Raw genomic sequence first — 23,240 nt, forward strand, 5'->3', positions numbered from 1 at the left:
TGAATGCAAGAACGTGAACACTCCTGTGGTATATGCCCTTTTTTCCTTATTCCTGGAATCCTCCCCACACACCAGGAACTTGCCTAGCTGGTACCATGCTGTGCAGGGGAAAATTCCAAGGATTGATGTCCCTTTAAGGACATTGGATCGTGTCGATATCACCTGGAGACATGGTCATGTGACCCCCCCCCCCCCCTCCCCGAGAGCGGTGTGAAGGCCATGCTGTCCCTCAGTGGGAGAGTTCTACTGCTCGCGAGCTGTCACTTTTTAAATTTGTTCTTGGGATGTGGGCATTGCTGGCAAGGCTGGCATTTATTGCTCATCCCTAGTTACCTTTTGAGAAGGTGGTGGTGAGCCGCCGCCTTGAACCGCTGCCAGTCCATGTGTTGAAGGTACTGGTGGGTATTTTGACCCAGCGACGATGAAGGAATGGTGATATATGTCCAAGTCAGGATGGTGTGGAACTTGGAGGGGATACTGTTCCCATGCACCTGCTGCCCTTGTCCTTCTAGGTGGCGGAGGTCGTGGGTTTGGGAGGTTCTGCTGAAGAAGCCTTGGCGAGTTGCTGCACTGCACCCTGTACATAGTCCACACTGCAGCCACGTTGCACCGGTGGGAGAGGGAGTGGATGATTAGCCTCAAATCGGCATCTTTAACTTAAGGCCAGATTGAAAAAAATTGAGCGAGTTGCACTATCCCTCAGTCGGTCCGTAGTTCAGCCACACGAGTGGACTATCTGCTGGCTGTGGGATTGTGTCTTTTCATGAGGAAAGAGAGTGCGGATGAAAGCACTGAGCTGCGTCTAGTTGCATCGTGTTGTTGCCGTTTCAGAGACACCATTCAGATAAAGTTAGTATATTCATTTATTTTTCTCACTCTCTTTTGCAGTTACTGGTTGGCCTGGGCTCTCCATCTTTTTGAGGCTCTGTACAGCGTCAAACTCTGCAGGTGAGGCTGCTCTATATCTACAGGTTAACCCCGCGTGTGAATTTGGTCCTTGTGGAGCTCAGGGATAAACACTGTAGCATGGAATGTTTTCCATTTTGGACGCAAAATATCAGCAGCCAGCAATCCCAGCTCAAGTATAAGACCGTTAGATGCAGAGTAAAGCTGTCTCCAGTCTGTCCCACTCTACCTCAGCCCCTGCCTCTGAAGTGCATCCTCCCTTATTGCCCCAGGGTGTAATTTTTCCATCTCCTACACCGGCCATCCTGCAACCCTTCCATACGAGATTGTCAATCAGTGTATTAGGGACCGTTTTGTGCCGTGGACGGGCAAACCTGTTTCACATGGGAACCTTCTGCCAGAGGAGACCCTTGTTCCGCTTCCTGGGCTGTATTTGGACAGAGGTCCCAAGGGCCCTTTGCTTTTCGTGTGGCATCTTGATGAACGGATGGGGGGGGTAAGAGGGGTGATTGGGGGGGGGGGGGGGGTAAGAGGGGTGATTGGGGGGGGGGGGGAAAGAGGGGAGATGGGGGGGGGGGGAAAGAGGGGAGATGGGGGGGGGGGGGGAAAGAGGGGAGATGGGGGGGGGGGGGAAAGAGGGGAGATGGGGGGGGGGGGGGGGAAAGAGGGGAGATGGGGGGGGGGGGAAAGAGGGGAGATGGGGGTGGGGGGAAAGAGGGGAGATGGGGGGTGGGGGGAAAGAGGGGAGATGGGGGGGGGGGGAAAGAGGGGAGATGGGGGGGGGGGGGAAAGAGGGGAGATGGGGGGGGGGGGGGAAAGAGGGGAGATGGGGGGGGGGGGGAAAGAGGGGAGATGGGGGGGGGGGGAAAGAGGGGAGATGGGGGGGGGGGGGAAAGAGGGGAGATGGGGGGGGGGGGGGAAAGAGGGGAGATGGGGGGGGGGGGAAAGAGGGGAGATGGGGGGGGGGGGGGAAAGAGGGGAGATGGGGGGGGGGGGGAAAGAGGGGAGATGGGGGGGGGGGGAAAGAGGGGAGATGGGGGGGGGGGGAAAGAGGGGAGATGGGGGGGGGGGGGAAAGAGGGGAGATGGGGGGGGGGGGGAAAGAGGGGAGATGGGGGGGGGGGGGAAAGAGGGGAGATGGGGGGGGGGGGAAAGAGGGGAGATGGGGGGGGGGGGGAAAGAGGGGAGATGGGGGGGGGGGGGGGAAAGAGGGGAGATGGGGGGGGGGGGGAAAGAGGGGAGATGGGGGGGGGGGGGAAAGAGGGGAGATGGGGGGGGTAAGAGGGGATGGGACAGCTGGATCTGTTGCTGAACGGCAGTAATACCCGTTAGAACACGGTCAGCAGAAAGCATGTACAAGCAACTCTGAAGCGCATTGGGACATCCTGAGGTTGTGAAAGACGCTATATAAATGCAAGTTCGTTCGTTCTTCTCAAATCGTAGAGCCACAGATTTTGTTTCACAAAAGAATGAGAAGGTAGTGTTGCTCTGTAATGTGATGCAGGGAAATTAAAATAGATATCAAATCAGGAATAATCCATCTCTTGCCTGCCACTGACCTCATTTTAAAAACTCTCTCGCATTCCAGCACGATTGTTGGTTTGAAGCAAGTGAACCTCTCCTGGGAGTCGTGCATGACTAACATCCAACAATAATTTATTTAGCGCCTTTAACTTAGTAAAAACGTCCCAAGGCGCTTCACAGGAGCGTTATCAGATAAAATTTGACACCGAGCCACATAGAGATATTAGGACAGGTGACCAAAAGCTTGGTCATAAAGCTAGGTTTTAAGGAGCGACTTAAAGAAGGAGAAAGAGGCGGAGAGGTTTAGGGAGGGAATTCCAGAGTTTAAGGCCTAGGCAGCAGAAGGCGCGGCCGCCAATGGTGGGGCGAAGAAAATCGGGGATGCGCAAGAGGCCAGAACTGGAGGGGCGCAGAGATCTCGGAGGGTTGTAGGGCTGGAGGAGGTTACATAGGGATAGGGAGGGGGGAGGCCATGGAGGGATTTGGACATGAGGATTAGAATTTTAAAATTGAGGCGCTGCCAGACAATGTAGGTCAGCCAGCGCAGGGATGATGAGTGGAGGGGACTTGGTGCGAGTTAGGATATGGGGAGCAGAGTTTTGGATGAGTCCAAGTTTACGGAGGATACGAGGTAGGAGGCCGGCCAGGAGAGGATTGTCTAACACTGTCTATCGATGTGCTGCGCATTCAACCTGCAGATGGTGCTGTGAGATAGGATTAACAGGATTTCTGGGCCTTTCCCTTTGGTAATTTTGGGGATGGGACAGAGCACTTTTCCCAAGTTTTCTCTTGTTGATGATTTACAAATGAGATTTTTAAAAATCTTTTTAAAAAATTATAACCTTACCTTGTGACATATTCACTGGTGTGAGCTGGGCACTGTAACAGGCGCTGATCGATGGACTGAATTTTTTGATGATTATTACGGTACTGGATTAGCAACCCATAGGCCTTGAGTTCAAATCCCACCGTGGCTAGCTGTGAAATTTGAATTTAATAAATCTGGTAATTTGTGGGTTGGCGCCAGAAAAATGACTGTGAAAAGCTGCCAGATTGTCTTTGAAAACCCAAATGTTCTTGCCCCGAGTCAGAAGGTTGTGGGTTCAAGCCCCACTCTAGAGACTTGTGCACAAAATCTAGGCTGACGCTCCCTGTGCATTACTGAGGGAGTGCTGCACTGTCGGAGGTGCCATCTTTCGGATGAGACGTTTAACCGAGGTCCCACCTGCCCCCTCGGGATGTAAAAGATCCTATAGCACTATTTCGAAGAAGAGCAGGGAACCTGACCAATATTTTTCCCTTAACCAACACCTAAAGCAGATTATCTGGTCATTATCTTGTTTGTGGATCCCCCATAAAGCAATGTTTGAACTATAATGTATCTAGAGCCCCATGTAACACTGTGTACTGATGGGGTTCAGTGTAACCGCAGCCCTGATTTAATCACTGCACACAGTGTTAGTGTCTAAGGTGTTTTGTTCTATACAAAAATATCCTTATTCTCTATTTCACCTGAAGTTCTAACATGAGGAACATTCTTGTTTCTCCTATAATCCCATATTTCTTCATGGAAATTCCCGCTTCCGCCCCCTAGAGGAGAGGGAGGGAGGGACTGTGCTCCTGCTTGGCCTGACTAGTGTGGTCCTGCCCCAAGGCAGTGAGCTTGATGTATGAGCCAGTTAAAGTTTTCCATTCAAGGGGATTCAGCTGAGCTGAGGACAGAGCTCTAACATCTACCAATCCCACCGAGAATGACATCTAGCCTGTTGGCAAATGCAGGTTGTGGCCCACTCTGCCCATGGGATGAATATAATGCATAGGTTAACTTCTAGCCAGAAGTCTCTTTCAAGAGAAGAGAACTCTTTGCTGAACGTTATGGTTGAATTACTCTCCCAAAGAGCCCTGGCTCTCAAGTATCAGTCTGTGGAGAGAGCAGAAAGAGAAATGTTTCATTGCTGGATTATATTTCGATGGCAGTGCTCCCAGTGTAAACAGTGATAAAGTAAATATTTAAAGACGTTATCATTACGGAGATTACTGCTCTGGTTTTTGGCAATGCTATGCATAGTGCTTGATAAAGATGATATTTCAAACCAGGCCACAAATGCTTGCAATCTGCCTCCTGATAAGAATCCCACAATGGAGATGAGCATAGTTTGATCAGTGGGGTTACAGTAGCACATAATGGTCGGTGTTACAATGTGAGCTGTCCCCCAGCTCCTTGTCTAAAGAAAGAAAGAATCTGTATTTTTATAGAGCGTCTTTCACACCCTCGTAACATCTCACAACCAATGAAGTTTGTGAAGTGTCATCACTGTTGTATTGTAGGAAATGCAGCAGCTAATTTGCTGCATTTCCCACAAACAGCAATGTGATAAATGACCACTTAATCTGTTTTAGTGAGGTTGATTGAGGGATAAATATTGGCCAGGACACTGAGGAGAACTCCGCAGCTCTTCAAATAGTGTAGTGGAATCTTTTATGTCCACCTGAAAGGCAGACTGGGCTTCAGTTTAACGTCTCATCTGAAAGACAGCTCCTCCCACAGCGCAGCACTCCACTGAGGTGTCAGCTTGGATTTTTGTGCTCGGGTCCCCAGTGTGGGGCTTGAGCCCACGATCATCTGACTGGGGAGAGTGCTACCACTGAGTCACAGCTGATCGGAGGCCAGGCTCCCTGCCAGCAAGTGGGAGACCACCACTGCCAACAAGGGAAGTTGCTGCAGAGGGGCAATTTAAAGGCAGTAGAGGAGCCCCATAGATGAAGGTGGGACAGGCCTGTTTTAGGCCTCAGCCCAAAATGTATATTTATGCAGCATCTTTTAGTAATGCTAAGTTCTGTTGCAGCGGTATTTGGTAAAGAAAGAAAAGTTCATATTAGTTTAATCTTAAGTTTTAATTTCTCGACCCTCACTATATAAACAAAATGCACCCTAAACAGATGGGAGAGTGAGCCCATGTGATACCCTAAGTAAAGGACGACTTCTTCCCTTATAAAACCTGCGTGTTTATTTCTTTAACTGAGGTGAACAGATTTATTTGTCTATCTGCAGTGGGTAAGGAAAACACTTTAATTTACAGCAGTCAATCACAAAATATTGTCTCTGCGGAGATCCCTTACAAACTTCTATCCAAATCCTTTCAGTCAAAGTACTCTAGCAACCCCCTTATAACAGTGTGAGCTGGGACCCACTGTGAGCAATGCCAACGGAGATCATCTAGGCTGAGTCTCATTAGTGGGGGGTGTAGTCCTGTCCTGTCCATGCTTTGATCTACACTAACCTTGCCTTTTCTCTCTTAACCCACTCAGTGACAAAGGGATCACGAGCAGAAGTGTCCAACTCAAGTGGGCGTTCCAGACGTTTTTGTTTGGAATCACCTCCCTCCGACACCTGTTGTCCTACGAACCAGAACAGAAGAGAAAGTGAAGAGTGTACACCACAACAGAGGCACATGCCTCGTCTTAAAAAGGAACCATTTCAGCGTTGAGCTCGAAGTTCGTCTTTTTTTTAAGGAATTAAAAAGCCCACTAGCAAAATCATGGAAAGCACGGCTTTGAAACAGTGATTTCTGAGAGTATGATCTCATTAGCTGGACGATCAATTATGAAGGCTTATTTTAAGATTATGTCCCCTCGTTTTCCCCCTTCCCCACACCAGAGGAAATAGTTTCTCTGCATCAAATCCCTTTATCATTTTAAACATCTCAATCAGATCACCTCTCAACCTTATAAACCCTAGGGAATACAAGCCAAGTTTATGCAACAATGGGGAAAACCAAGGCTACCTTTTTTGAGGAGGAATCATCTATTAGTGGCATCCAAACTCAAATAAATCTGTCTACTGTGGTCTTGCAGAATATGGCTTGTCTTCATTGGGCTCGTTACAGCTTTTGTTTCTGTCGCTGTTGCACAGAGGACACCCTCCAACCCTATCTGTCAAGTGTACCCCCATGCCAGGCCCATGCACACACATGACAACAGTCAGCTTTTTAAACTGACAACAGCATTTCAGAAGAGAGATTAGTTTTTTTTTCTTCCCCCCCCCTTCCCGCACTGGGATTGGTTATTAATATGAACCACTCTGATCAGTTGGGAAGTGGGACTGAGAAATTATTAGAACCAATCAATTAGATGTTACTTTCTTCAACTGTTGGTTGTACACAAATTTGAGGTGGAAATGTTTTAAGACGAGTTGATGGTTTCTGAGAGTCACTGTTGTGGAGCATGTCTATTTAGCATTTGACTTCAAAGAAGTTATATATAACAAACTGATAAGTTGCAGCTCTTTGAGGAAAACAAAGTTTTTTTTTTAAAAGGCATTGTTCTGGGACATGCTCAGCCGATGTCTTATGTGAAGATTTATTTTCCCCAAAACTAGTTGAGGGGGATGTTCCATGGTGAGAATCCATTAATGGTTTTATTTCAGCATTCCTGTCATTGCACTTGTGGAATTGCCATGGTTTGGAAACACAACAGGGAGTGGGATTGAACTACCGATGAGTTTCTCTTCATTTGAAAACCATTAGACTGATTCCTATATTTAAGATTTTACTTAGTACGTTGATCCTCTCTAAGTTGCTGTGCCTGGTTATCTTTAGTCACTTTGAAAGCTGTTTTTAGTTAGTTTATGCATGTATGGTGGGCGTCCTTTGTTACTGTGCAGAAACTGGGAGAGAGTCCACACCAATCGTGTCAGTGCATGGGGAAATATGAGGAGTGACATTAATAATCATTAATGTAAACTCTGGACTGGAAGCATTCAGTCAAGTCAAAATTCAGCTCCTGGCGCCTGTCCTTACATTTTTGTGCTCTTTAGTGTTTTATAAATGATTGATTTTTATTTCCAATACAAGAAAATAAACCTTTGGATGGGTTCAAAAGAGCAACATAGGCTAGAAAGTACTGTTACTGGAAATAGTGCATGACTGTTCAATGTGTTTATTTAACACTGCTCCATCCGTTATTTTAACAGGGGGGCTGTTAAATTGAAGTCAATACAACTAAGTTTATCTTCATATTTAAAATATCAGTGGCCCTGACTGTAGAAACCATTTTTGGTTTGAAAGGAAGAATTAAAACAGCTCCCAAAATACCAGGAAGTGCAGCAAATAAAGTGTCCAGAATTAGATCGTCCTGCGGGGGGGGCATGCTTCCAGATCCCTATCGGGAATAACTTTCCTCCCATCGGCTCTCCGTCACAGGAACAGGAGTAGGCCATTTAGCCCCTCGAGCCTGTTCTGCCATTCAATGACATCATGGCTGATCTGTGATCTAAATCCATATACCCGCCTTAGCTCCATATCCCTTAATACCTTTGGTTAACAAAAATCGTGGACTGGAGGCCCCTTCACCACTTCATAAATTCACCACTGCAGCAAACTGCATTTTTGTGTGCTTTAGTTTTCTTTTTCCCTTTTTTAAAAAGTTTGAATGTCGGATATACCTGCAGCTTATGTTGCGACATTCTTGTATCCCACTGCACTTTCAGTCTAAGTCCGTGCCGCCTTGTATCATAGGGACTATTTGCAGGGCTGCTTTGGAGTTGTCGGCCTTTTTGAAGCTGTATCGTCTTTTTTTTTGGACTTTTGTGCTGGTTTTCTAGGCTGGTGTTGTATGAGTTAGTAGGTTCAGGGTTGAACGTCTAGGACTCGATTACCTCAATTAGGCTGACACTCTGGTGCAGTACTTAGAGGATGCAATACTGAAGGAGTGCTACATTGCCAGAAGTGTTGTCTATTGAGTAACCTGTAAAGGCCCTGTTCGAAGATGAGCAGGGAGTTCTCTGCGTTGGAGGGGGGGGTGAAATTCAACCCAAAACTGGTGGTAATAGATGGGCCGACTATTATACACCTTGCCTGATTTTCCTTCACGTTGACTTCAGTGGAAAGGGAAATCAGGTGGATCTTTCCACCCTCAAAATGCACCTTTTGATTTTTAACTGTTGATTTTTACCTGGATTGCATTATTGAAATAAGTGAAATGTGGCTGAGGAATTTAAGGGGGGGGGGGAAAAAAACTGGGTCCTTTACCTTCTATGAAATAGTGTGTACACGGGTCTAAAATTGCCACTTTGTGCCCATGACTGCTTGTTGTACACCTGGATTTAGAGATATAAAACATGCATGAAGTTGTTAGCTGTTCGCCAGACTTTCCAGTAAGTCATAGAATTATGAAATCTTACAGCATGGAAGGAGGCCATTCAACCCATCGTGTCTTTACTGGAATAATTCTCTCGCACTCTCTCTGAAGCTCTGTATCTTCCTCTGCTTCAAACATTTCTCCAATGTTCCCTTAAAAGATGTTCACCTTTGTTCTTGTTATTGATGTGATTTCTGTACTACTTTTGCTTCCGTACAAGTCTGCAATGGTTTATTTCTCTCAAAGTAGGTTTTGTAATTATTAAATCTTTTTGATTTAGAATTCTAAATTCTTCAATTCAAAATCTCACCGTGGTGACTTACTAAAGACGAAAGATTAGACTTATGTAGGCAAACACGGCACCCGAGCAGGATCTCACAAATGAGGTGGAGGACCAGTTAATCTGTTTTTTGGTGGTGTTGGTTAAGGGAGGAATAGCAGTCAGGATAACTCTCTGCTCCTCTTCAAATAGACTCCACCACCTATACGGCCCACGGTTATGGCAGGCAACCGTCTGTACCGCACAATTAACCATAATCGTTTTCCGTCACCATAGAAGTTAATTACAAAGGCGCCGTTTTATCATGTATTAAATGCGCCGCTATTTCGGGCAATTCGATAAGCTTTTTTCACCTTGTTAAAGTGCGATTACCTTAATTATTTCATCCTCTCTACTTACCGCTTGTTTCAGGCAAATTAAAGTGTATGTTAAATGTCCTTCAGTTTGTACTGTTATCTATTTACCTGAGGAGCTGAGTGCCTTGGTACTGCAGTGCCATTGTTTGTATCGTAGAGTGCGGTGAAACAGCGGTTGAGTGACAGGATTATATATTGTAAACAATTTTACAACACCAAGTTATAGTCCAGCAATTTTATTTTAAATTCACAAGCTTTCGGAGACTTCCTCCTTCCTCAGGTAAATGTTTACCTGAGGAAGGAGGAAGTCTCCGAAAGCTTGTGAATTTAAAATAAAATTGCTGGACTATAACTTGGTGTTGTAAAATTGTTTACAATTGTCAACCCCAGTCCATCACCGGCATCTCCACATCAGGATTATATATGTTTACTGGCCGTCACTCGGGCTGCAGGATTTAATTGGGCTGGCCCAGTCCCCTTAGACTTTTTTCCTACACCCTTCAGCTCAATTATGTTTTGCCCTGTAAGTTGCTGGAAGTGCGAGCTGGCAACGGGGCATCGGGGACCTTAGTGAACGACAGGACCAGCAGTCTATCTCCTTAACCAACGCGATTTAAGGATTGAGGGAAAAAACCGAGGAAGGACTTAGGAGGAGGGTGAGTTAAAGTCAAATTCAGCACAGAAAGAGAAATAGAGGGAAAGAAAGATTGGATAAAGAGGCAGAAAGGAAAAGTAAGAAAAAACAAATTTTAAATTTGATGTTTTTAAAATCTCCAACAACAATTCACTACCTGAAGGAATGAGACTCCACACTTTTGATTGTTTACTTTCTAGGCCAGAGAGATTGATTGTCAATCATTAACAATTATCACATCGTTAAAAGGTCCTTGCGCTGTTAATGACTAAATTTAACTTTCTGTGGTGAGTTTACTGGGTAATTAATGCGCAAATGCAGCAACGTCATGAAACTCACGGGGATGTTGAGGGCGCGATGCCGTTCTCGTGAGGCTAACGGTGGAGCAGCGCAAATCGTCCAGCAACTTGTGGCGATTCGCAATTCACGGGGAATCTCTTCCTCACCTTGGGTTGCTGCCCGATTTGCACATTAATAACGGCTTGTGTCATTCACACACTGTTATTTTTTCAGCAAATTCTGGCCCGATGGTCTTTTTCCCCCATCATCTGTCAAAGTGCTGTGCCCCTCTCCTCTTTATGATATTTATGACTCCTACACGAACAAGGTAGAGCTGGAGACTAAACTGGCTACTGCGCTGTCTTCATTGAACAATTGTAAACAATTTTACAACACCAAGTTATAGTCCAGCAATTTTATTTTATTTTAAATTCATTTTATTTTATTTTAAATTCATTTCACACTTCACTGCTTTACTATCCAATGCTTATAACGGGCAAATCGTGTTAACACCAACCCGCCCTGCTATAACCGATGGGGACTGCAGTATCGTGGGATCCTTGAAATCCACCTTAAGAGGTAGTCAGGACCTCCTTTTAATATCTGATCCAAAAGATGGCACTTTCGACAGTGCAGCACTCCCTCAGTGCCGCAGTGGAGTGTCAGCCTTGATTGTGCGCTCGACTTCTTGAGTGGGACCTGAACCCACAACATTATGTCTCAGGTAAGAGTGAGCCAAGCTGACACTTAATAGACACCTCAACTGCTGCGTGGCTGTCCCAGTTTAGCAGGATGCATGTGTGAACTTGGCCAATTACTGGCTGAGCTTTAGGGATGGGACCTTTAACAATTGATGTGTTTTATGCTCCCTGAGGGAGGGGGTCTAATCTGCAGCTGTTGAACAGTTGCCTGGACACAGTTGTCGAAGCTCCCTGCTATTTATAGTGTACGTATGTGGTGAAATGCTGATACACACAACGGTTAGAAACACACATCCACAAAGTGCAGCTGTAACTCCAACCCTAACATGCCAATGAGATCACAGAGGTCTTCTGAAAATCTAACCAGGAGAATCAGTTCTTTGAGACGAAGAATATCTTTGACTATTATCGTACTGAGAAAGTTGGAAGCTGTATCACTTCACCGTCCGTCGCTAGGGAGTGAGAGCTGGTCTGTTGGGCACCTTGGTGTGTGGGTCAGAAAGGAATTGGGAAATATTAAAAAGAAAAGAAGTGACTTCAACTGACAGCAGGTTACAACGCATTTCAAGCACAAATACTGGGTATATTCACAGCCTCAGGATGTCCCAAAGCGCGTTACAGCCAATGAAGTACTTTTGAAGTGTAGTCACTGTTGTAATATAGGAAACACGGCAGCCAATTTGTGCACAGGAAGGTCTCACAGCCAGCAATGTGATAATGACCAGATAATCTATTTTAGTGATGTTGGTTGAGGGATAAATATTGGCCAGGACACTGGGAAGAACCCTTCTTTGAAATAGTGCCATGGGATCATTTACGTCCACCTGAGAGGGCAGATGGGGCCTCGGTTTAACGTCTCATCCAAAAGACAGCACCTCTGACAGTGCAGCACCCCCTCAGTACTGCACTGGAGTGTCAGCCTAGATTATATGTTCAAGTCTCTGGAGTGGGGCTCGAGCCCACCACCTTCTGACTCAGAGGAAAGAAAGTGCGACCAACTGAACCACAGCTGACACTTTAAACTTTGCTCCGTGCATTGCTTGGTTTTTCTGGATGGTGCAGCAATTTTTCCTTTGTTGGATTTTTTTTTTTACACAGCCTGTACTTTCCATCATAATTCTTGGTTGCTGCTGCTGTTTAAATACAGTTGCACCACACAACGTGGCGGGGATTGGAATTCCTTCAGAGCTTCCGACAGGACTCAGAAGAGGAAGCCGAGTTCCTGAAGGGCCAACAAATGCAGGTCCAACAACACTTGAGGTGTTTTGTCTGCACCTGTGACCACCCCTGGTTCTGCGTTTATACAACCCTCTAAGCCTACGTGGACATCTCAGAAGGATACCTGTGATACGTTCAGTAAGGCTGATCTTGCAAGTGGCTGAGAATCCAGAATGTCGGTGTTGTGAAGATACCAATACATTAGAGATGAAATCTAAGTTCAAAAAAAGAAACTGGGAGGGACTGGGTGATGTCGCGGATTGGCCATTCTCCTTTGATCTTTGGGACAGTCATTCAAATCCAACCCAGGATGATGGGATGAGAAAATAAACTGCTGAAAGTCTCCTCCATGCATTCATCATCTCCAGACTCGACTATTCCAATGCTCTCTTGGACGGCCTCCCATCTCTACCATCTGTACACTTCAGCTCCTCCAAAACTGCTGCCTTTACCTCATCCTGTCCCAAATCCCGCACACCCATCACCCCTGTCCTCGCTGACCTACGTTGGCTCCCTCAAAGCCTCAAATTTAAAATTCTCATCCTTATGTTTAAATTGCTCCTTGGCCTCGCCCCTCCCTATCTCTGTAACCTCATCCAGACCTACAGTCTTCCTACCCCCCCCCCCCCAAAAAAATTCCATTCCTCTGAATTTGGCACTGTGCATGCCCTTCCCACCGTTGGCAGCCGTGCTTTTAGCTGCTTAGGCCCTACACTCTGGAATTCTCTCCGCCTCTCCATCTCCCTCTTCTCCTTTAAGACCCTCTTTAAAACTCACCTCTTCGACCAAGCTTTTAGTTGCCCCTCCTAATGTCTCCTTCTTTGGCTCAGCATCCATTTTTTTCCTTACGTCTCTGTGAAGTGCCTTGGGATGTTTTCTTCTACGCTAAAATGCAAATCGTTGTCTCCTCTCTCTGCTGATTGTGTGTGAAATGAGTTTAAGCAGTCTCGATCCAGTTCCTAGTGTGCATGGGCCAAAAACTGCCCCTAATATTTCAATTGTAAACAATTTTACAACACCAAGTTATAGTCCAGCAATTTTATTTTAAATTCACAAGCTTTCGGTGGCTTCCTCCTTCGTCAGGTGAACGATGTGAACGATTTTTCACATCGTTCACCTGAGGAAGGAGGAAGCCTCCGAAAGCTTGTGAATTTAAAATAAAATTGCTGGACTATAACTTGGTGTTGTAAAATTGTTTACAATTGTCAACCCCAGTCCATCACCGGCATCTCCACATCATGCCTAATATTTCAAGCAGAGGGCGATACAGGACTGTGGGGAGAGCATGGGGCAACGGGATTTGTTTTGGATTGCTGTAGCCAAGAGCCGGCAAAGACACAATGGACCGAATGGCCTCCTTCTGTGTTGTAAATATCTATGGGACAGTTATTCAAATCCAACCCAGGATGATGGGATGAGACAATAAACTGCTGAAAGTCTCCTCCATGCATTCATCATCTCCAGACTTGACTATTCCAATGCTCTCTTGGACGGTCTACCATCTGTACACTTCAGCTCCTCCAAAACTGCTGCCTTTACCTCATCCTGTCCCAAATCCCACACACCCATCACCCTAGTTAGGACTAATGAATTTTACTGAAAGGCCTCAGAATGATTGACTAGGAGATGGAAAATGTTGTACTGTTTCAGAAGGGGGTGCTCAGAAGGCGGGACTGAGGCACATAACCACGGAGGTGCGCAGGAAGCTTTATTCTAACTTTGGTCTACCTGATCTGGGAGTGCCTGGTGCTGTACCAATGTCCCACTCCCCAGCACCAACAATCCTTGCCTTGCTGAGGACAAAAAACATTTACCAGGAAGAGTAATAACAGTCTTTAAAAATATGAAGTTCGATAGGGTAGACGTAGAGAAGATGTTTTCACTTGTGTGGAGTCCAAAACAAGAGGTCATAAATATAAGAGAGTCACTAATAAATCCAATGAGGAATTCAGGAGAAACTTCTTTACCCAGAGAGTGGTTAGAATGTGGAACTTACTACCACAAGGAATAGTTGAGGTAAATAGCAAAGGTGCATTTAAGGGGAGGCTAGATAAGTGCATGAGGGAGAAAGGAATAGGATGTGCTGATAGGGTGAGATGTAATAGGGCTGGAGGAGCATAAACACCAGCATCGACTGAATGGCCCGTTTCTGTTCTGTAAATTCTATGTAAGAAACTACCCATTAAATGACTAATTACAGTGTAATACTCCTTTAAATGAGAAAGCAAGTTTGATGGAGTGAATATCTTTACCTCTCTCGCATTATTACAAAAATAATACTGGAAGTAGGTAAGGAGACTTCCTCTGCATTAAAGGTCAGTTCGGCCAATTCTACTCCAGAGATTGGTTATGTTTACCTGCGCTTGCCCATTACTAAGCTTGCCTGTACGGGACGATGCCTTTGACTCGATCCCACCTGCCCATCTACCCTCAAGGCCGCCTAGTAGAAAACGATAAAAGTCATGGATCAAAGTCATCGGCCCTCCACCTCCGCCGAGGGAAAATAGTCAGAAACCAATTCCCTTCGACAGACAGATTAAAGCTTTTCTGTGACTCGTTCCCCATTACAGGTCACAGTGGGCGAAGGACGATTGGTGATGTTGATGCTCTCAGGCTGTTTCTGGCCCAGTTTCTCTGCAGTGTTCATGTTTATCTCTTCCTGCCAGTCCAGTATTAATCATCTTTGGGGGGAAAGGAATCATGGAGTAAGAATTCTCTACATTTTATACAAATTCTGCCCAAAAAGGAAGACAGACTTGCATTTATATAGCCCTTTCACGACCCAAAGCACTTTACAGCCAATGAGATACTTTTGAAGTGTAGTCACTGTAATGTAGGAAACGCGGCATCCAATTTGCACACAGCAAGGTCCCACAAACAGCAATGAGATAATGACCAGACAAGCTGTTTTAGTGATGTTCGTTGAGGGATAGATATTAACATGAGAACTCTGCTGCTTTTCTTCGAATAGTGCCATGGGACTATATCCATCTGAGAGGGCAGAGAAAGCCTTGGTTTAACATCTCATCCGAATGATGGCACCTCCAACAGTGCAGCACGCCCTCAGTACTGCACTGAACTGTCAGCCTAGGTTATGTGCTTAAGTCCATGAGCTTCTGACTCAGAGGCCAGACTGCTACTACTGAGCCACAGCTGACAGGGCACCTCAGGTTATTGTAGAGCACTCCTCCTTTCCTCCTTTTTCTCCTTTAAGTTGTGACTCGAATCTACGGTATGGGCTCACAAGGGCACGTAGCCCTCCAGTGCCCCAGCCAAGTGGCATTCTTCACAAGCGAGCCTTGGTGGTGCATGTCAGCAGCCGATTCAACCATGCAGGGCATCCCAGCCAAGCCAAGCCCGACCTTCACTCGGCATCCATGTATCTTTCCGTTATGGTCATTGAATAGCAATCATGAGCAGGAACTCTGGTTGATTATTGTTCTCCTCCCTAGTCCAAGGGAACTGAGTCGAGTCGTAGTAAAAGAAAAGAGTTGCACCCACAATCGGACTGGACCCGCAATTGGACCCATGTTGGAGTCCACCAACAGCCCTGTGAACGATGATGGCAGGTTGGCCTGACTTTGAGGCACCATACATAAGTAACATAACTAACCACAATTCCCCCCGACCCAGAGGTTTGAGAGAGCTGTGGGGAGCCAGAAGCCATCATAGTCCTCCAAAGAGAAAAATTGGTAGATTGCCTTGAGATCAGAGGCTGCCATGTTGTCTGGATGTGATGTCACGGAGGTCAAGATGATGCATGCATGACTTCCCAAACATCACACCTGCACAAGTAGCCATGGCAACAACACTTTACATTTATTAAGAGCGATTAACATTGAAAAAATGTGCCAAGGCACTTCACAGAGCAAGAAGGGAACAGACAGTGAGCCTTAGGGGGAGGATTAGGAGAGGTGGCCAAAGGCTTGGGTGAAGAGATGAGTCCCCAGGAGGCTTTTGAAGGCAGAGGGAGATGTGGAGAGACAGTGGGATTTAGGGAGGGAGTTGGGGTGGGTTGGGTGAGGCTGCATAAAGCTGTACCATCAACCATCGATGAGGGAGGGGGATGCACAGAGGCCGCAGTCAGATTACTGGAGGCTGGAGGAGGTTGCAGAGATAAACTAGGGCAAAGACCTGTACACAAGGATGAGGATTTTAAATTTGATGTGTTATGGACAGGGAACGAGTGTAGGCCAGCAAGGAAGTATGTGGTGAGGGGGATAGGGAGGGGAGAGGGGACGGTGGTGTGGGGAAGTGGGGGTGAGTGGGAGGGATTCCTGGCTTCATAGCTATCATAAGCCAGAGCGTCAGACAGTGTGTGTCTTTATCTCTTGGGATTTTGGATTGGCCAGTTTCCAGGAGAGCCCCAGCCCGAGGATCCAGGCCTAGCCATTTGGGGCTGACTACCAGGCCAATCACGGCCACAGACGGCAACAGAGCTTCCCAGCGATACGCTCCACAAGTCAAGGCTAGATGCTATTTGTCTTGATCGCCTCTTCAGTTCAGCCATGTAGAAGGCTGGTGAGGTCCAAAGCCTCGTACTCTATCCAGGTGTCACTTTCTGATGGAGGCAGTGCCACTTTAGAAACCAGTTAACACGGGTCAAACCAGTTAACGTTCCTATTCATCGAATTTCTATATACAAAAGACTGAATCTCTGGTGATGTTACAGCCTGGAGGAGGTGGGGGGGGGGTTGGAAGGGTGGGGTGGGTGGTGTTCCGCAGGCAGATGCAGTGTGTAAAGCTTTGCCATTGATATTCTGCGGAGATTTGGGAATCTGAAGATCAGCTTGCAACAGGAGTTTTTCTGGCAAGCGGAAGGAGAGAAGCCTGGTTTAAGCACCACCTGTTGTGGTGCTGCTGTATGTCACACTCATGATCTTAAAGAGAAATCACGGCCTTACCCACGTCTCCTGACATGGAGAGGGTTGACTCTGGTCGGATCAGGGCAGCAGGCCATTCCCAAATGGTTTTAGACAGTCCTGAGTCCAGGAACAAGAGATGGTTTTTATGCTGCAAACTGCCAAACAGGGATCCAAACTTCAAACACTAATTTCCGACCAAATATTTACAAAAGGGAAGGTTACTGGGGAGGGGGTAAATGCGGAATCAGTTATAAGCGAGATGAGGGATATTGCAATAAATTAAAGTATTAGAAGAGATAGTTAGGCTTAAGGATGACAAAGTGCCAGGACCTGATGGGATACCCTCAAGGATCCTGAGGGAGTTGGGGGAAGAAGGAGCAGAGGCCCGAGAAATGAGAGTGGGTGCATGCTGGGAAACTGGAGAGCGGCCAATGTAAAAGCCATTTTCAAAAAGGGAGACTGGGCTCACCTGGGAAATCACAGGCCAGTCAGTTTAACATCTGTGGTAGGAACATTTTGGAATCCTTACAGATGAAATTACTAAATATCAGGATTTCAGAAAGGAAGATTACACTTGACAAACCTGATAGAATTCTTTGAGGAGGCGACAGATATGGTGAATGGGGGAAATGCATTGTTGTACATGGACTTTCAGAAAGCCTTTGACAAGGTCCCACACAGGAGGCTATTGCGACCTTAAGGGTGAATTCTCCAAGATATTGGAGGTGGGTAACTGTGTCCCGGAGGGTTCTGTTCTGGGAGTACTTCGGTTCGCTGTGTGCATCAATGATTTAGATATAGGGCTAGAGGGAGTGGTGTCCATATCTGAAGACGATACTAAAACATTAATTAATTCTGAGGACCAAAGGAAGCGGCAAGGATGGAACTGGGCAAAAAAGTGGCAGATGGAATTCAATGTCAGTAAAAGTGAGGTAGTGCATTTTGGTAAAAACAATAAAAGTAATAAAATGGGGGAAGTCTGAGGGTTCAGTTCACAAGACACTAACATTGGGCAATCCTGCACTGTGGGCTCAAGCCCATGAGGAACCCAATCAAGACTGTCCAAAACCATCCCACACAGGATCTCCACAGCCAGCAGAGGAGACCCCCGGACTTGCAGTCTTGTCCAGACAAGAATCCCGGCTCCAAGATACAAGAAGACAGGACTGGTTTGCATTCAATGCAGACATTTATTATCTAGTACATCATCAGTTGGAGTTACACAGACAAATGTACAGGTCATAGTTGCCTTTACATGAGGAAACATAATCCTTTAGAATTAAAACCATCTCTCTTCATAAACAACAATTGGCTTCTACTTGGCGGTACTTTAGAACAGGGGTGTTCAACCTATGGGCCAAGGGCCATGTGCAGCTCCTGAGCCCGATCCAGCCTTCAAAGCCCAGGCAACTCAGTCCTATGTGCGTTTATAAGTTTTTTTTTATTTTGTGGGTCTGAAGGTTTGGAAAGGGCTGTTCCCAGGGCCGTTGCCTCAATGGTGGTAAATCCTAAATCAGAACACCGAGATTTGTTGGTATCAGGAGCTTGTGATATACACAAATTAATGGAGACGTGGGTCTAAACTTCATACGTGGCCCATAAAGACAAATTTTTTTAGACTGCCTTGCTCCAGAACATCACGCTGTCATGTTTAAGGGAATGCATTGTCTCTCACTTGAGAGGAAGGGTCTTGCCTCCACTCAACAATCCAATATGAGATCAAAGATTCACTACTCATGGAATAGAGGGCTTGGGCCCACATCCTGCCACTTTGTGACATGGCATGCTACTATGCCAACATTTTGTGCCACCAAGGCTGCCGATTAATCTTCCAGCAGAGAGATATATTGAGCTGTGTCACTGAGGTGGAAATTCTGGCTGCAAAATTTTGTCTTTATCTCATACTACGTCAAAGATGCTTCTTAATACTTGTTCCCCACGTTCTCCTAAAGGTGCTGGCTGAGGTCTGGTTTCTTGGGTGTCAGCTGCCTTCGGGTATCATACTGAACTGGTGAGTCTTCACCTAGAAAGTGAGCTTCAGCAGGCCATTGAAAAATTGCGGGCGTTACATTAGAGCCCATTCTGGTCCCCACCAGACGCCCGTATGTGAACACACCTGCCAGCATGGGTCACTGGTTAGCAATCATGAGTAGGAATCTTTGCTAAGTTTCCCCAGGGGCAGTCAGGGCCTGTCCAACAGCTATGTGGTCATCAGTGTTCACTCTAATGGAGCTTTGCGAAATATGGCCGTTGAACTAAAACATAAAACAGTCATCAGTGCATCCACCAAGATGGCAGAATAAGAGGGGTCCTTCAGTATAGAACATTCTAGAATAGGACCTACATTTCTTGGCTTCCCCATGCTACTAAGGTGCAACTTTTACGTAGACTGCAGACATTTCATGCTTTTTTCAGAAATTCTGATTAACAAGTTGGAAAATAAAGCTCTATATTTTATCAATGTAAAAATTGGTGACTTTTTAGGCCATTTATTTACTTAAACAAAAATAAAATCGTAATTCTAGTGAAAATGAAATTCTAGAGCTATAATTATAAATTGTTTCACGTAGTCCGAGGATAAAGTTAGAACTACGGTATCTTTCATTGCGATTTGATAAGATGGCTGGTCCTTCTCCACTACTGGGGTACCCGTTGGTGTTGGGGTTGCCAACCCTCCAGGATTGTCCTGGAGTCTCCGGGAATTAAAGATTAGTCTCGTGGACACTGGTGGGAGCAAACCCGGGAAAAACTTCAAGGGGGCGTTAACTTAAATTTTAAAAAAAAATTTCTTTGAACACTTTTGTTTTCTCGTTATGGAAATATTGGAGATGGGGGGGGGAAAAGGCTGTTTGACAGATAGTCAGGAATCATCCAATGGGGTAACAAAGAGTCTGGTTTCCAATCGGCATGGGAACGGCAGTGCATCGCGAGGATGGACATGTCGGGTGACCAATGGCGGGAGTGTCGGGGCGGTGAGGTGGGAGGTCATGCGTTGAAACCTCCAGGAATACCTCCAATCAGAGTTGGCGACCCTAGTTGGTGTCCATGTTGTGCCTGTTTTAGGCCACATAGCGAGACATAGACCATTTCAGTGCTCAGTTTTCTGGCTACTTTGAAGGCTTCAGGAGAGAGTCTCACCAATGAGCAATCCTTCAGTTAATGAAAGTGCTTTCACAGACCCTCCAACTCACCCTCATTTTTAAACAATTGCCCTCCTCTTTTAATATACATTAACTTATTTTATTACTTAGGTTACTGGCTTATTTTGTACGAAACAGAACAGAAGAAGAATTTGTGACAACCCAAAATTTCTGGAGGCCCAGGATCTCTAGCCAATTTGGCTCCACATTCTGCACTTGGACAAGGCTTTATACTCATTACAGTTCCCTCAGGTTGGAAGGCCTGTTTTTAATTTTATTTTTCCATTAAACTGTTGGATATTTCTGTTTTAAACAGGAAATGCTAATGATATCATCAGTATTGATAGTTGTTAATATTGCTGGATTAAAGGGGCTGCTTTAGCCGCTGTAGCACACAGCCTGGGTTTAAAACTTAAAATAAATCACCCGAAAATCTACTTTGCTGGAGCCTTATGGTGACACACTGTACAGGAGAGAGAAACAATAACAGAAAACGCTGGAAACACTCAGCAGCTCCTGCAGCCGCTGTAAAGAAGGGGAAAAATATCAACGGTTCAGGAATAAACATTCATCAGAGCCCCTCGGCAAAATGTAGGTGTCAGCCTGTGGCTCAGTGGTAGCACCCTCACCTCTGAGTCAGACGATTGTGAGTTCGAGTCCCATTACAGAGACTTCAGCGCAAAATCGAGGCTGACACTTCAGTGCAATGCAGAGGGAGTGCTGCACTGTCGGAGGTGCCGTCTGTCGGATGAGATGTTAAATGGAGGTGCAGCCCGCTGTCTCAGGTGGAGGTAAAAGATCCCAAAAAGCTATTTCAAAGAAGAGCAGGGGAGTTCTCAATGGTGTTCTGCTCAATATTTATCCCTCAACCAACATCACTAAAATAATGCTGTTTGTGGGACCTTGCTGTGCACAAATTGGCTGCCGTGTTTCCTACATTACAATAGTAACTACCCTTCAAACTAATTAGCTGTAAAGTGTTTTGGGACGTCCTGAAAGACGCTAAACAAATGCAAGTTTTTTCTTTCCATCAAAGGATTATACCTGAAACATTAATATTTTCCCTTCTTTACAGGGGCTGCCTGACCTGCTGAATGTTTCCAGCATTTTCTGTTTTTGTTTTAGGTTTCCAGCTTCTGTAGCGTTTTGAATTTTTTTTTGCACAGGAGAGAGATCCATTTTAACACTAAAATCTCATCACGAGTGAGAGACAAGTCACTTTGACACGAAATAGCTGCGTGCCCGATCCATCGTAAGGCTTCCTCCGTGTGCAATGAAATCGTAAACCCAGCGTTTAGAAACTTGTCGATTCTGTTGCACGTTATCGTACGGTAGGATTCTCTGCCTGCCTCCACGTAGACGTTGGGAACAATCGGGGTTAATTGTAACTTTGGGCGATAGTGTGAAATGGGCAAATTAGCCGCCCATTATACATCTCCTCTGATTTTCCTTCACATTGACTTCAATAGAAAGGAAAACCAAGTGAGATGTATAATGGGCGGCTAGTTTGCCGAAGTTACAATTTTCCTCGTTGACTTTGACAATGTTTTTACAGTTCTGTTGCCATAAAGTGCAGAAATGTATTTGACTGGTATCGTCTGTTTATCCAACAGTTGGGTGTACTTCGCTCTGTCCCGACGTGCTCTTAGTTTGATTCTTGAGCCTAATATTCCGATATGTGCTCCCAGTGTGTGATTCTTGAGACCAATATTCCTTTTTCTGCTCCAGTCTGTGGACTCCTCCTCCGCTTACCGTTCCTGCCAGGTGAACGTGACGTACCGCTCGCTCAGGGCTGTCTGCAGTCGTTGGGCTTGCATTCTGTCTCGGACCTCGATAACGCAGGTGACCTGGAAAACAATCAACGTGGGCCGTGATATCATCCAACAACAACTTATACAAAACCTTAAACGCACAAAAATGTCCCAACACGCTTCAGAGAGGTGTAATGGGGCACCGAACCAAAGAAGGAGGCATTAGTACAGGTGACCAAATGCTTGGTCAAAGAAGTAGGTTTTAAAGAAGAAAAGAAAGGAAGACTTGCATTTATATAGCGCCTTTCACGACCTCAGGACATCCCAAAGCGTTTTACAATCATTGAGGTACTTTTGAAGTGTGGTCATTGTTGTAATGTAGGAAGGAGTGTCTTAAAGGAGGAGAGAGAGGTGAAGAGGTTTAGGGAGGGAATTCCAGAACTTAGGGCCTAGACAGCTGAAGGCACGGCCGCCAATGGTGGGGCGAAGGAAGTGGGCGCAAGAGGCCATTCCAGCCCCTACCATTTTGGTCCCCTTCCCTCCTAAAGGTGCTCACTCATACTATTGTATGGTTCCACTTGTTCCCACTCATATGGCCATTCTTCATGTGTGAGCCTAGATGGTCAGGACCAGCAGGCTATCCAACTGTGGGAGGCATCATAGACAAGCCTTATCCTGTCCTCACCCAAAGCCCACAGACACACGTAGAGTCCCTGGGTAAGCAATCGGGAGCGGCTACCCTCATACTTTTCTCCCTTCATTAGATGGGGTCACTAAGGTTCTTTGTAGGGTCTCTTGTCGTGGTTCAGGATTCTTTCCCAGTCTGAGTTGTGGATGGACAGGCAGACGAGTGGTGATCACAGTGTGAGAGAGGAAGTTCTCTCAGAGACCCAAGCGATGGACAAGCTGTTAGTCACGTCTAGTTATTCAGAAAGACACAACGCACTTTTGAGGTGGGAGCCTTTTGTGATTCCTGTGAGGCTTTTAAAAAATCAGAATGCAGAAACCAAGGGACAGTCGAGCAGCAGAAGTTATACTGATTGTACCGAGAGCCTCTCATCATACTGTGTTCTGTATGTTTTTCTGACTGTGAAATAAAGAAAGAACTTGCATTTATATAGCTCCTTTTACAACCTCAGGATGTCCCAAAGCACTTTACAGCCAATTAAGCACTTTTGAAGTGTAGTCACTGTTGTAATGTAGGAAAACACAGCAGCCAATTTATGCACAGCAAGATCCCACAAACAGCAATGTGATAATGACCAGATAATCTGTTTTTAGTGATGTTGGTTGATTTGATTTTTTGATTTGAATTCAGGCAAAACAAACCCCCAAAAATCAGAATGCCCAGTTAGATGAGATTTGTCATGTCAAAGGCACCGTGTCAATCAATAACTGCAGGGAGATTTGGGCAATTCTTCATCCTGAGGGATGTGTCAGTGTATCAGG

At 45.8% G+C, this 23,240-nt stretch overlaps 2 protein-coding genes across 4 annotated transcripts in view; one reads left to right on the forward strand and one right to left on the reverse strand.

Annotated features, from left to right (window-relative positions):
* Nucleotides 1-9,284, forward strand: part of tmem254 (transmembrane protein 254) — a 13,202-nt gene extending 3,918 nt beyond the window's left edge. The window contains exons 3-4 of the mRNA XM_067972672.1: nucleotides 889-948; nucleotides 5,739-9,284. Of these exons, the coding sequence (XP_067828773.1) occupies nucleotides 889-948; nucleotides 5,739-5,856 (178 nt within the window). The 3' untranslated portion in view covers nucleotides 5,857-9,284. The remainder of the gene's footprint in view (nucleotides 1-888; nucleotides 949-5,738) is intronic.
* Nucleotides 9,285-18,067: 8,783 nt separating this feature from the next.
* The window catches only part of LOC137304168 (L-threonine ammonia-lyase), a 38,549-nt gene continuing 33,376 nt past the window's right edge, over nucleotides 18,068-23,240 (reverse strand). For all 3 annotated transcript variants that reach the window (XM_067972675.1, XM_067972674.1, XM_067972673.1), the window contains one exon: nucleotides 18,068-21,887. In XM_067972675.1, coding sequence (XP_067828776.1) covers nucleotides 21,789-21,887 — 99 coding nt within the window. In that variant the 3' untranslated portion in view covers nucleotides 18,068-21,788. The remainder of the gene's footprint in view (nucleotides 21,888-23,240) is intronic.

This window comes from Heptranchias perlo, chromosome 36 (assembly GCF_035084215.1).
Source record: "Heptranchias perlo isolate sHepPer1 chromosome 36, sHepPer1.hap1, whole genome shotgun sequence".
NCBI classification, from domain to species: Eukaryota; Metazoa; Chordata; class Chondrichthyes; order Hexanchiformes; family Hexanchidae; genus Heptranchias; species Heptranchias perlo.